This window comes from Cajanus cajan, chromosome 9 (assembly GCF_000230855.2).
Source record: "Cajanus cajan strain Asha chromosome 9, NIPB_CcT2T_4, whole genome shotgun sequence".
NCBI lineage: Eukaryota > Viridiplantae > Streptophyta > Magnoliopsida > Fabales > Fabaceae > Cajanus > Cajanus cajan.
This window is the reverse complement of record NC_138525.1, coordinates 56,530,739-56,546,169: the sequence shown is the minus strand read 5'-3', so window position 1 is coordinate 56,546,169 and position 15,431 is coordinate 56,530,739. Positions and strand designations below refer to the sequence as shown.

At 28.6% G+C, this 15,431-nt stretch overlaps 1 protein-coding gene across 2 annotated transcripts; it reads right to left on the bottom strand.

The window, feature by feature from the left end:
• Positions 1-3,478: 3,478 nt before the first annotated feature.
• On the bottom strand, positions 3,479-7,375 carry LOC109795394 (zinc finger CCCH domain-containing protein 17). Of its 2 annotated transcripts, XM_083063640.1 has the most exons (8): positions 7,184-7,375; positions 6,099-6,512; positions 5,093-5,278; positions 4,891-4,992; positions 4,569-4,721; positions 4,237-4,440; positions 3,967-4,064; positions 3,479-3,873 (listed from the first exon to the last, which is right to left on the bottom strand). In XM_083063640.1, the coding sequence occupies exons 2-8, from the start codon at positions 6,504-6,506 to the stop codon at positions 3,729-3,731; spliced, it is 1,296 nt and encodes a 431-aa protein (XP_082919766.1). In that variant the 5' UTR covers positions 6,507-6,512; positions 7,184-7,375; the 3' UTR covers positions 3,479-3,728. The 2 variants fall into 2 exon arrangements, with proteins under 2 accessions (XP_082919766.1, XP_082919767.1); XM_083063641.1 differs by having other exon boundaries at positions 4,237-4,416; positions 6,099-7,372.
• Between the last annotated feature and the right edge of the window lie 8,056 nt (positions 7,376-15,431).

Sequence of the window (15,431 nt, the reverse complement as noted above, 5' to 3'; positions counted from 1 at the left end):
TATCAACTTCTTCAATGGGTTTTGAATTTTGCAGTCTTCGTGCTTGCTATTTTTTTTTTTTTTGGATTAAATTAAGTTTGTGTTTTGTTTAATTTAAATTTAAATATATTTTTAATCTTCATAAAATTAATAAATTCTGATTTTAATTTTTATGAAAAAATGATTTTATTTTTTTAAAATTTGAAACTATTCTTTACTTTTTGGTTATTTGTCTTCCGTAGATCATCTAACCAAAAATAAAAATACAAAATTAGACCAACAATAATAATTTTAATAAAGAGATAAAAATTTTAAAAAAAATATATGTTACAAGATCAAAATTAAAATGTATTTATTATATAAGGACCAAAATGTTTGTAAATGTTAGAAAAATTTTAAAAAAAAATCTTACAGAACCAAAATTAAAATTCGATTATTTTATATTGGTTAATAACATATTTTAGTCTTTAATTTATTTTAATTATTTTTATTTATTTTTGATAAATTTAAAAAATAGTTGAAATAATGGTTATTAAAACAAGCTTTTTCTAGATGTATGTTATATTAAATTTTGTTTTTTTTACACCAATGTTAAATTTTTGTTAAATTCTTTGAATATTTTTTTAAAAAAAAATTGTTATCAAATATTATATGTATCTCATAATAAGCATCATCTTAAATTATTTTACATAGATAAAAAAAATTAATAAATTAATTAAAAATAATAATATATTACAAAATTAATCTTATGATTAATTTTTTTTACTATAAATACTACAACATAAAACTCACTTTCTATATAATATTATTAAGGATATAAATAAATAAATAAGTAATAAATTTATATTAAAAAATTAACGATATTTATTTTATGACTTATTCTAATACAACAATTATTATAGAATAAAAAAATGCTTATTGTATAATCGAGAAACACTCTTATTTTTATTTGAAGTTATACTATGATCACCAAAAGATGGATAGGATTAAGTTTTTCATTGAAAATAAATGATGAGTTGCTGGATTAAATTTAGTTAAGTTGGCTAAACCTGATAAAATAATATTTTATTTTTATTGTCTTAAATTTAATGAAAAAATATAATTAAAAAATATTTAAATTTTTAATAAAAAAATATACTTAGTAAATTCATCTATAATTATAAAATAAATTTATAATATAATTATAAACAAATTCATTGATATCAATAAAGTAAATCTATAATACGTATAAATTGAGACTCAATTTTAACGAAGCAAACGTTTATTGAAAGTTTAGAATGAGATTGAATTATTTATTTATTTTTATTTTTATTGAATTAATCATTTGAGGCCACAAGATATATCATGTTTTTATTTTACAAGTATTTTTTTTAGGATAAATATTTATTTCATATAATTAAAGTGGAAGAAAAAAATGTAATGAGTATTATTTAATCATATCATATAATAAATTTGTTGACATCTAGCACAAAAGTCCCATTAAATCTAATTTTTAATTGATTGCTTAATAGTGTAAAATCAAATAAAGTTTATAAAGGATAAATATTTTTATATATAAATTTTAGACTTATTTGTACATTCTTCTTTATTTTTTTTTATGATTTCAAAAATTGTCTTTTAATTATTTTATTTGCACATTTTATCAATCAACTTTATTACTATTTTTAGTTATGATTTGAAGTGATTTTTATTTGTTAATTGACTATTATCGTAATACGTTAACCAATAATCTAACAAGTTGATTATTAATATGGAATAATAATAATGCATGATAATGATGATGTGGTAGTCTATATATTAATCTACAAGATAAAGAAAATAAATTGCACCTTCTTCTATTTTGCACATTTTATAGGAATGGTCTACTTATTTCGAGAGTAAATTTATTTCAATTTATTCCATTTAATAATTCATTTTTTTACATCAAATTAAAACGTTTCTATGATTGAATTAAAAGTTCTTAATGAATAGATAAGTTAGCAAATTAAAAAAAATTGAAAATTATTTAATTTTTTTTCATTAATTCAAATCAACGTATTAAATATTTTTATGATTATCGATTAATTTAGTTTAATGAAACAAAATTTTAAATAATTTAAAAAAATTAAACTTAATTCATGTATTAAGAACTTTTAATTTAACAACTGAATCGTTAAAATTTAATATAAAATATGAATTATTAAATGAAATAAGTCTAAATTAGAGTAAAGAGATCACTTCTCTATCACAAAACTATTTTTATATTGTCCCCAACTTTTATTTGTATATTTTATTTCCCAACTTACTTTTTTTTTTTTTTTACATTTTGCTCCCTACATTGTAATTAAGCATTTTTTATTTAGAATAAAATAATAAACATATAGTTCAAAATATACAAATATTAGATAGTTTTTTATGCGAAATATCCACCTGAAAACTTGAAATCATATTTCTCATTTACTTAGTTAAATTTATAACGATAATGATAATGGTAATCTTTTTAGATTTATAGATTTTGGAGGGAGATGAAATAATAACGTAAGTATTCAATTACAATGTGTATCTTGACGTGTGTTTATAAATTGATGTCTTTTTTTATTTTTTATTTTTTATTTTTTAAGTTATAAAAAGATTTGAAGAGAGAACAGAATAAATTTAATCACAGGGAGCATTATAGTAGTGATCACTTTTGATTATGTGATGTCTTTTTAACTTTCACATTTTGTAGAATTGATATTAAGTTTCTTTACTTTCGTTAATTTATGGTTTCAAATGTATATTATTCTCAATTTTAATTTAATATTTTCTTATCAATTAAATATTTTATAGATTATCAAACTTTCTATAAATATTTTAATTTATATTTAAAATAATCATACATAATACACTAATACTTGCTAATTACAAGTGAATTGTATGTCACTAAAAGTTTGCCATCATGTTGAGAACATGTATGTTTCTTTAAATATATATATATACTAGGTAAATTATGGAGTAATATTTGGTAAAACTGATTATAATAGTGGATTACTAATTTTGCACAGGAGAAATACTCACTTTATAAAGCTTATTTTAAAGAAAAAAATATTTAAAGAAAAATTAAAAGTTAAAAATGTGAAATGCAATTTTAAATTTTTGATCATTACTCTCCCTGTCGTATATCATCATTATCACGCAATATCATCGATTCAAATGAAAAGTAATCTCATCAATTCTCAATAATGAACACGCATATCAACAATTAACTAACAATGACAAACGGTTAATTGATAAAATGACATACATGTATGAATATATTAATATAAAATAATCTATCTCATGACTTGACATTTACAAGAGAAAAATAGTCTATATGCTAATAGTGTAAAGATCTTTTTACACTGTTGTTAAATAATTATAAACTTAGTGAAAATCATATTTTAAAAATTAAAAGAAATATGCAATAATACGAATTAGGATTAGGAGCCATGTGCATTCTCAAATTTTCTTGCTATTTTCCCCAATTTTTGTAAGAACGATATAATTCAACATAAAAATTTATCTGTATATTTATGAAGGTACAAGACGATTGATTACATTTGGTAACAAGAATGAACAAAGTAGAGAAGAATGAGAAAAACTGAATTGGAATTTTTCATGTGATATAAATTTCTATTTTACAAAGCTTAAGAGAAATAAGTTCACTATTGTCCCACGTGCCTCAAGAGGAGGCAATGCGTAACATAAATCATATCCGGGAAGTTCATGAATCATGAGAATAGGAACACAACTCAAGAGGATGCCACGTTGGGTTGCTCCAACCATTTCCACACCGTCAGCAAGCCAGTCCCATCTCCGGTGAAGAAGAGCCCACCAGGACCTAACTCAATTGATGCAACCTCTTTCTTACCAAATAAACGACCCCTCTCTAAAAATCTGTAAAAATACACATAATCAGGGGATGTAACAATTGGGAAAAATGTAATGTTACAATGCATGTTACATAACAGGAAATTCAAGTTTACTTACGATGGCAATTCATACAACCGAACTGAACTGTCTCTGCATGAGCAACACAATATTGGCTTGCCTTCTGCATCAGCCATCCCAAAAAGCGAAACAACACCCTGTAATAAAAATAATAAATTAATATCAATTTAGCGAATCAACTGACTCCTTCATGAGCATTACAAGAAATAGCAGTTTGGTTTCTACAAAGTAAAATACAACCAAATGATATTTTGACATAAAATCAATTTCTTATTTATGCACAGATGTTATAGTGGTTAAATAACTTACATCTTCCTCTTTGTGTGTATATGTCACTTTCAATGTTCCCTCTTCAAAAGCAGCCCAGACCTTAGTTGTGCAGTCAGATGAACTTGATAACAAAAATTGGTCCCAACAAATAAGGGATGTGACTACATCAGTATGCTCATTGAGTGTCATTGTACACTGTAATGTGTCCATGTCCCAGGCCTGAAGAAAATAAGATAACAAGATCTGATAATCAGATGATTAAAGATTTGTCCAGTGCAGTTCAGGAAAATTACATGTCTTCTTTTTAGAAAAAATTTCACTTGTTAATAAAGGAAAATAGAATATCCATATTGACTGGACAACAGAAATACCTTTATGCTGTGGTCCATGGACCCTGAGTACAGCCTCTTGCCTCCTCCAACAGTCAGGCAAACCACTGCTTTAGTGTGACCAGTTAGTGAAGCAACCAGTTCAAAAGGAGACTTAGCTTCAGAGCTTCCTCTCCAGGCAGCAATGGCACCATCCTGAAATTTTAAATAATCAGATGATACATCATATATTAATTGACGACAGAAAAAATGTTTAAAAAGTGTTCTGGATCTGATGAAAAAACAAAACTTTCCAATTAAATACAGATAAAACAGGTTGAAGATTCTGAATTAGATATCGATAAACTATAGTATGACTAGTTACCTCGGCTCCAGCAAAAAGTGTATCATTGCCAACAGTCATGGCAAGGACTCTTCCTTTAGGTCCATTGAGAGTAAACTCCGTAATGTTCTGAATATTCCAAGCCTTCACAACAATACAGACATGTAATCAGTTTGCATGTACTAATCTATAATTAAGGCGTTATCATCACTACAAAACAAAACAAGGACAGAAAAGAGCTTACCTTGACAGCATTTTTTAAACCAACAAAAATCCATGGCCCCTCATTGATTAAAGATGTGACTTCAGCACCAAGATTTATGACTCTAACACACTGACCAGTATGGCAGTCCCATATACAAACTGTCCCATCAGTACAGCCAGAATAAAGTTTGTCGGATCCAACAGGAAGCACAATGCCAGTGATAACCTGTTGTCAAAAGCTTTAATTTCATTACTCCAAAGCATAGTTATCAAAATCTTACAATTCACGATTCAATACAACTCGAATTCAACAACCTAGCAATACATATCATAAGAATAATCTAAAATGACTTTGTATTTTATATTATATGAATGATCTATACAATTTTGCATCATTAATCCGATTCAACAAATCATTATTTTTTTCTTTTTTGACCTTTCTTTCAACAATTTTCATTAAAAGAATTGAAAAGTCATATAAGCTTAAACTGTTAAATAAAAAGAAATTGAAATAACACTTTTGAACTCATCCTATTTGATTATTCCATTACTCAATTTGTCACAAACACATTCAACGCATATACTCTTTTTTTATTCATTTAAGGTATATACTCTATTTAGCTATTTACTTGCCCCGTTTCCATTCTCCTATAATAAAGGTTTCACAAACTCATATCTATTCGATGCAAATCATGATTCACGATTCAGAAATTAGCTCGGCAATTCACAATTCGAATCCCAATTCAATAACCTTGCTCCAAAAATATTAACATGAAACAGAGCCTCAAATTCTAGCATTTCCTACAAAACTCAGGAAGAGAAATTTTCAAAAAGCACGCTGGGTTACACTCGATTATGAGGGCTATTGATTGCTACCAAATTAAATAGTGCATGGTTGCATTGTAAAACTCTAGTTCTAATTACTAATTAATAAAACACAGTCAAAAGATAATTAAGAAACATATCAATTTCGATCTAATTATTGTACTAAAAATATATTACCAAAGAATTTTATAACACTACATGGTGGTTTAAGTGATAAGTACCTTTTTGTGCTGTTGAAGCTTTGCCAATATGGAAAACCCATCACCACAAAACCATGAATGCACATTCTGACACTTTTCACCATGGACACAATTGTTGTTTATCCAGTATTTACATACAGTTGATGATGGTGATGGTTTCTTGGAAGCCTTAGCAACACTCGTTCCATCTCTGTCTTCACTTTTTCTAACCAACACTGACTTTTTGTCATATCTGGGGGTGTTCTCAGATGAGGAATGAGTCCTTTTTCCATATCTATGAGCAGTATTGGAATTATGATAGGTAGTATGAAGTGAGGGTGTTCCACTGTGCAAGAACCTGCAAGGATTTCTGTTGCATCTCCCAGCTAGCCAATAGACACATGTTGTCCCACCAATTCGTTCATTCCTTCTCGCAAATTTTACATCCATGATACTCTAAAAAAAACATTACAATAGCATCCCAAATCAGGTGCCGTTCCTCTCAGTAAATTCCTCCATAGCTCATGCTTTCTTTCATTATATCAACAGTAAAATACAAGCCGTAGAATCCACTCCCCATCATAAACCCATAACCTCTTCGGTCCCAAATTTTCCAATACCAAAATAAACAATTGTACAGCAAGTGCATCAGAATTATTTATATTGGTACATCAGAATAAGTTGATCGAGTAAGATCAAGTACATCCAGATCCACTCCCCAAATAACTTCTTCGGTCCCAAATTTCCCAATACCAAAATAAATAATTGTACAGCAAGTGATGAACACAAAACAAAACTACATCAGATCGAGTCGATCGAGGAGGATCAAGTGCATCCAGATCAAAACCCATGACAGAATTGGACCAAAGAGCAATAACTTAACCTTATTCAGCAACGTCGATCGAGAATACCCCCAAACCCCCAAATTACGGCACCACCGATCCGTTAGAAATCACTAATAAATAAAATAAAAGGAACCCTAGTACTGAAACTCTATATTTCCACCAAGGAAGCGGGTAAAGCTTCAACGAGATCAAAGAAATCGGAGAGAACGTATACTCTCGCAGATCACCCATGATAAACCCTAAAAGGATAATTACTTAGATTTTCGCGTGTAAGAAGCAAACCTGAGTAGTGAAAACCTCGCGAGAAAAACTTCGGGGTTGGTAAAAATTCGTAAGAATGATCAAAGAGAATACAAGAAGAGTTTCTGACTTTCTGAGTTGTGAATCATACAATAGTGTTGTGCCTTGTGCGAGGCTTATTTATAGTTTAGCGGGTTCTGGGTTTTGATGAACTAGGGTATGGCCCAAGATATGCAACTAAGATAAGATCCTGGATGGAAAATATATATATATATCTTGGTAGTTATAACAAAATAAATTATGGATGTATGAGATAATCTTCAAAAATATAAGACTTCTTTTAAGTAATTTCTTCTTTTTTAGAAAATTAGAAAGCTTGTTTTTGTTCAAAATATAGAAAAGTTATTAGTCACATATTAGATAATAAATAAATTTATTTATTCATCATTCATTTAATTTATCTATAAATAAATTCATCTATGATAATAAAAATAAACAATGAATCAAATTCAATTCATTTATTTAATTTTATAGATATTTAGTAATCTATTTATTATTTTGTTATAATTCATTAGATTATAATATAGGATGTTTATTAGATTAGAATTTTGAAAAATTATTTTGCCATAAAAAAAATCTCTTATAAATTTTAAAAGATTATATACAAATGTAATAATTTGTAAAGATAATATAATCTATTTTAGTGAATCAAAATATTACAATATTTTTAGCAATATTTTGAATTTAAATAATCATAATTGCCTTCTCATATTGATAAAGGAAAAGATGGTAATTGATAAATAATTTTACTTCTAAAATGTATAGTTAGGTATTTAATTCTTGTGACACCCTCTACCCCAACATAATTACAATAGATATAAACCATCTATATATAAATTCTTTCTTAGTCTAATATAAAATAATTATCTCAAGTATCATTGGGTAAAAGATGCACATTCATAATTTTCAACTATAAGTATCAAATTGTCAAGAAATAATAAAATAATTATTATAGATTAATCCCAGTAAAGGTGGCAGAGCCTCCTAGTTAGGAATTAACTTATAATCTTTTAGTAAAATTATAATATGACAAAAATACACACTTTCAACATAAATAACATAAAAATTACAAAAGAAAAATAATAATAATTTAACAATAAGTCTAGCTAATCCCGATGTCACATCTTATCAGAGCGAAACCCAAACAGAAGCCTAAGCTTCACCACCAACATCCTCAGCCTCATGCTAATTATCTGCATCATAATTTAAATATACACAAAAATGACAAGGGAGTGAGAAACTTCTCACTCAGTTGCAGATATAGAAATAAAAGTTAAATAGCACACACACACACAATATAATTCACATATATAATCAATCTCACATATATGCTTATGTATAATGATTTTCTTGACTTGACTCACTAATGTATGCATGTGGCGCCATACAGAAGTTTCAGAATTTATCACTGGTGACCCAAAGGTACACCTATCACTGGTGTTCATACACCTCGTTAGCATGTTACATCACTGGTGTCCCGAAGGCACACCTATCACTGATGTTCATACACCTCGTTAGCATATCGTGGGTGACTCAAAGGTACACCTTGTTAGTCGTGGGTATGCGGCCTCAGCGGCACACCTGGAGTAATATGTGCATATGATGCATGTCATACATTCACAGACTCAACCTTTAGCATGTTACACATATCATATTCATATTTCATAATTAAGAATTATTTCAATAATCCAATTTAATAGTCCAATAGTCCAACAGTCCAAACAGTCCAATAGTCCAAACAGTCCAACAGTCCAACAATCCAACAGTCCAGAGGTTGCTTAGGTATCATATTTTTCAATAATAATATATTAAGATCTTTTAAGTAAAGTAGGAAGCTTAAAAGGTAATATAAGATAATAAGGAGGCTCAGCCTTCCATTTAAATAACAGATTACAAATTTATAAATACTTAGGAGGCTTAGCCTTCCATTCAAATAACAGATTCTAATATGTAAATAAGATATAAAACAAAACACATCAATAATACATATTCAAAGAAATAAACAACAGGTAAGGGATCGGGAGCCAATCCAACAAACAAACTATTTAACAATTATTCCCACACCCCCAAGCGAGGTTTCCCACTCCCCCCTTACCTGGGTTTACAGAAATTTGGGCAGAATCTCCTCTCTTCTTTCTTTAAAAGGAATCGGAATTAGGGCAGAATCTCTTCCTCTTTCTCCTTAAACAAGGCACTAGAGCAGAACCTCCTTTTCTTTCTCCTTCTCTCTCTCTTACTTTCTCTCTCTATTTCTCCAGAATTTCCTTCTCTCTAGAATTCTGAATTTTCAAAACCTTAGGCCCCTATTTATAGAATTTTTGAAGTTACTATGCACTATGCACTATTCATTAAAATAATATTATAAATTACTATGCACTATGCACTATTCATTATTATATTCAAATTAATTAAAATTTTGAAACGGAAAGAATCCGCAGCCCACGTTTCAGCCGCCCCTTCACTGTGCAATTGCATAGTAAAATACTATTCATACATACGTATTCGTAAATAGTAAAATACGTATACATAAATAGTAAAAATATGTATACATAAATAGTAAAATACGTATACGTAAATAGTAAAATACATAAATAAAATACTTATTCACATAAAAAAAAATATTTCTTTTCATTGAATAAAATTTGGGATGTTACAATTCTCCCCTCCTTTTAGAAATTTCGTCCCCGAAATTTTTGCAATGGTAAACTCTTTGCATTCTTACTTCTAATTCTTATGCAACATCACTACCTTGTTGATGTACAACTTTTATCAATTTCCTCAAAGGATTTGCTTAGGGAAAGATCTTGACGAATTTATCCACTTAAACACAAACAAAATCAATTTCTTAAGCGTCTTAGACAAATCTTCCACTAGGGTCTATCTATTCACCATCTTACTTCCAAAATGGAGCATCTAAGTGCTACAAGATTCTTAAAAACTTCTAGTATGCTAACCATAAATATACAATTGCTCTCTTACTCCTCTCTTCATCTTAGGTCACAAAATATCTTCTTAAGATTTTGGTACACCTTAGTAGTTTCTGAATGAATACTAAAGATACTCTTATGACTTTCTTCTAGGATTGCTTTATTAAATTCTAGCACACTAGGAATGCACAACTTATCCTTAAATCTCAAAACTCCATCCACTCCAAATTTAAACTCACTCTCCATATCTTGATTCAAGTTCTCTACTTCTCTTTCCATATTAGACCATCACGCTTCCCTTGCGCCACTCTGATACATTTTAGTAACTCCTAAATAAATGTTAAGAGTACTCTTATGTCCTTTCAAGTTTTATAACTAAACATCCAACTGTGTCCTTTCTAATCTCTTGCTTATTTGGGTCACTAATAAAGGATCTAACTCCTAGTTCCTCTAATCTCATCTATTAATCTGATAGTTACTTCCAACATAAATAATTCAATGCTACTAGGGTAATCTTACACATCAAGCATAAGTTTCTAAATTCTGCAATCAAATTCAATCCTTAAATCATCAAAATAATAATTTGGTTATCATTGTAATCCAGATATTTGCCACAACATCAACACCTAAGCATTAGATACACATATCAGATCACTAATTTTACTACTCTATCTACAACCAATTCAAACTCTTCTATGATCAATTCTAAAGATCAGGTACCTAAGCATAATGTACACTCGGTATCCATATCAGTTCTCTAGTTTCACCATTTCATCTTCACCCAAGTCATAATCATATCCATCACCTTAACCTATAGCCTTATAACTTGTTACCAAAATAAATCAACTAATTATGCTCCTATAATTTTCTTCAACAATCCATTCGCTATTCATACTTAATCTCACAATACTAGAAGTAACCTTATAATCCAAACTTAAATTTCTAATTTAAGCCAAAAAGATTCATCTCTCTAATCATAATGAAAGATAAAGATTTCCTCAAAACATCAATCACCACAATGGCTTTAACCAAATAATAAGATCAAAATTTTACTCCTTAAGAAATTTCAACTATTTCTTTTTATCTCGTATTCAACCCCTTTGGTCAAAATATATTTAAGATTCTTATGATCACTAAATACCTCAACCATAGAATCATATAGTTAGTGTCTCCAAATCTTAATATAAATGACAAAGTCGCTAACAAGGTTATGGGTAAGGTAATTTCTCTCATGAATTTTCAATTTCTTAGAAACATAAGCTACTATCTTTTCTTCTTGCCACAATATTCTTCCTAAACCTATTTTCAGAGACATATTTATATATCACAATAATCTTACTAAAATCTAGTAATATTAACACTAGTCAATCTTTCCTTAAGAGTTTGAAAACTATTTCCTCAATTGTTATCCCATACTAATGTAACTCCTTTCTAGTCAATTCAGTCAAAGGTAATAGTAAGTAATTCAAAGAAGTAAGCAACGAAATGATTTGGGTAGTTAAAAATATACAAAGGTTCAAGAATTCCTGATATAGATTATCCTTACGGTTGATTCCAAGGGTAGGCAAGAAACAACCTAGTGAACTGAAACATCTTAATAACCAAAGAAACGAAGGCAAAAGCAATTTTTATAGTGAGAGCAGTTTAAACCATGAACAGTTGTTAAAAAAAAAATTACTCACTGAATTTTCATATAAACTATCAAACAAGACTCCTGATTTTACTAATTGACTCAAGTATCTCTCACTTAAGCATAACTTAAGTAGATCTTCCTCCGCAAGAAATTTCATGGTCTAAAATACTCACCTCATACAATCCAAATTCATACTTAGACAATCTAGTTTAAATCTATTTTTATGCCTAACAACTCAAAATATCATGATAGCATATATCTGCCTGACACACAGAGTTGTATTCATCCAAGTGATTTCAAACTTATCTCAAACGAAAGTTAAGTGAATAAGCTACAACTCTTTATGAAGACATAAAATTTCCAAGAGATCATCTCTTTAGCTAAAGATTCAAATATCACCACTAATAAATTCAGTGCTTACTAAATTTCTAATCACCAAGGCAGTCATAACTTGAAGTTCTAGATTTTTGTTTCATCTTATCCTAGTTCTATTGAAAAGATAATATCTAAAGCCATATTCTTCATAAAGACCTCAAAATATAAATTTTGTCGATATAATACTCATACTATCATAACAAACTATAATGAAAATATTTTCGACACCAAATAGCAATAATGTATCAATATATCTAATGCCACAAAATACCTCAACTTTTTCCAAATTCACTACTTAATTTCTCATTCAAGTCTCTCCTTACTTTTCTCAATCAAAACAACTCACATGCTACCTAAACCATAAATAATTAACATACCAATAATAACACTTAAGGGAATTAACATCATTTCGATCTCTCACCAAAGAGACAACCACCTTTAGATTCAACCTGCTATAACTATAGATGTCAGAAACTTCACCAATCATAAACTCTTAGTACACTCAATATATCACCTCCCATCCAAGGTTCTAATAATTCGAGTTGGCTAACACTATCATGATTATCATTCCTCTGATTACAAACTAACTTAACAATCTCAAACTCAACAATATCAACACAAGACGAACATCATCATCATAGTACACAACAAACAAGACATAGTCAGAGTACACAACAGAGTCATGATAAGCACATAACACACATGGTTGATAAAATCAACTTGCTCTGATACCACTAAATGTGACACCCTCTACCCCAACATAATTACAATAGATATAAACCATCTATATATAAATTCTTTCTTAGTCTAATATAAAATAATTATCTCAAGTATCATTGGGTAAAAGATGCACATTCATAATTTTCAACTATAAGTATCAAATTGTCAAGAAATAATAAAATAATTATTATAGATTAATCCCAGTAAAGGTGGCAGAGCCTCCTAGTTAGGAATTAACTTATAATCTTTTAGTAAAATTATAATATGACAAAAATACACACTTTCAACATAAATAACATAAAAATTACAAAAGAAAAATAATAATAATTTAACAATAAGTCTAGCTAATCCCGATGTCACATCTTATCAGAGCGAAACCCAAACAGAAGCCTAAGCTTCACCACCAACATCCTCAGCCTCATGCTAATTATCTGCATCATAATTTAAATATACACAAAAATGACAAGGGAGTGAGAAACTTCTCACTCATTTGCAGATATAGAAATAAAAGTTAAATAGCACACACACACACAATATAATTCACATATATAATCAATCTCACATATATGCTTATGTATAATGATTTTCTTGACTTGACTCACTAATGTATGCATGTGGCGCCATACAGAAGTTTCAGAATTTATCACTGGTGACCCAAAGGTACACCTATCACTGGTGTTCATACACCTCGTTAGCATGTTACATCACTGGTGTCCCGAAGGCACACCTATCACTGGTGTTCATACACCTCGTTAGCATATCGTGGGTGACTCAAAGGTACACCTTGTTAGTCGTGGGTATGCGGCCTCAGCGGCACACCTGGAGTAATATGTGCATATGATGCATGTCATACATTCACAGACTCAACCTTTAGCATGTTACACATATCATATTCATATTTCATAATTAAGAATTATTTCAATAATCCAATTTAATAGTCCAATAGTCCAACAGTCCAAACAGTCCAATAGTCCAAACAGTCCAACAGTCCAACAATCCAACAGTCCAGAGGTTGCTTAGGTATCATATTTTTCAATAATAATATATTAAGATCTTTTAAGTAAAGTAGGAAGCTTAAAAGGTAATATAAGATAATAAGGAGGCTCAGCCTTCCATTTAAATAACAGATTACAAATTTATAAATACTTAGGAGGCTTAGCCTTCCATTCAAATAACAGATTCTAATATGTAAATAAGATATAAAACAAAACACATCAATAATACATATTCAAAGAAATAAACAACAGGTAAGGGATCGGGAGCCAATCCAACAAACAAACTATTTAACAATTATTCCCACACCCCCAAGCGAGGTTTCCCACTCCCCCCTTACCTGGGTTTACAGAAATTTGGGCAGAATCTCCTCTCTTCTTTCTTTAAAAGGAATCGGAATTAGGGCAGAATCTCTTCCTCTTTCTCCTTAAACAAGGCACTAGAGCAGAACCTCCTTTTCTTTCTCCTTCTCTCTCTCTTACTTTCTCTCTCTATTTCTCCAGAATTTCCTTCTCTCTAGAATTCTGAATTTTCAAAACCTTAGGCCCCTATTTATAGAATTTTTGAAGTTACTATGCACTATGCACTATTCATTAAAATAATATTATAAATTACTATGCACTATGCACTATTCATTATTATATTCAAATTAATTAAAATTTTGAAACGGAAAGAATCCGCAGCCCACGTTTCAGCCGCCCCTTCACTGTGCAATTGCATAGTAAAATACTATTCATACATACGTATTCGTAAATAGTAAAATACGTATACATAAATAGTAAAAATATGTATACATAAATAGTAAAATACGTATACGTAAATAGTAAAATACATAAATAAAATACTTATTCACATAAAAAAAAAATATTTCTTTTCATTGAATAAAATTTGGGATGTTACAATTCTCAACTCTATAAAAATATATATTTATTAAGAGAAGTTAACTATTTAAAAAAGATCTCAATATCTTAAGTAATTATAACTTTATTATCAAATATATTTTTAGATTCACTCAAATATAATTTTAAATGTCAATTTATTAAATAAGTTATTTGGATTAATTTATTATACTTATATTATTTTTTTGGTGTCATTACTTATATTATATTTAAAATTAGAATTTAAATTATTAATTTTAAATAATTCATTAATTTAAATTTCATTAAAAAAAATTGAATTAATTTAAACATTTAAAATTATTCAACACGAGTCAAAAAAAATATTCAACATAACTGCTAGATAATTAAGGAAAGTGTATTGAATTAGGATTTATAAATATTTTAAAAGACATTTTTATCATAAAAAAGTCTAGTAATATTTAATTAAGATTTTTTTTAATATAAAAAGTTATGTGATTTAGACGGTTAGAATTTTTTAAGAATATATCAAAAGTTGGCAGCAACCAATTAGACAATAAGTATTTTTTTTAGAAATATATCAAAATCTAATTGTATTTTATTGAGATTTTTTTACTTAAAAAATTTGTTAGTATTTAAAAACATGGAGATTTCAATGAATTATTTTGATGGATGGATTTTGTGAGATTTTTTTAGTAAAATTTACTTATCCAACAATCTTACAA

Excerpts from the sequence above, each read along its gene's own strand:
- LOC109795394 (XM_083063640.1), bottom strand. The coding sequence starts at position 6,506 with ATGGATGTAAAATTTGCGAGAAGGAATGAACGAATTGGTGGGACAACA. Across the intron at positions 4,722-4,890 it reads CACTTTTTGCTGGAGCCGAG|GATGGTGCCATTGCTGCCTG; the intron begins GTAACTAGTCAT and ends TTAAAATTTCAG. Across the intron at positions 3,874-3,966 it reads CGGTTGTATGAATTGCCATC|ATTTTTAGAGAGGGGTCGTT; the intron begins GTAAGTAAACTT and ends GTATTTTTACAG.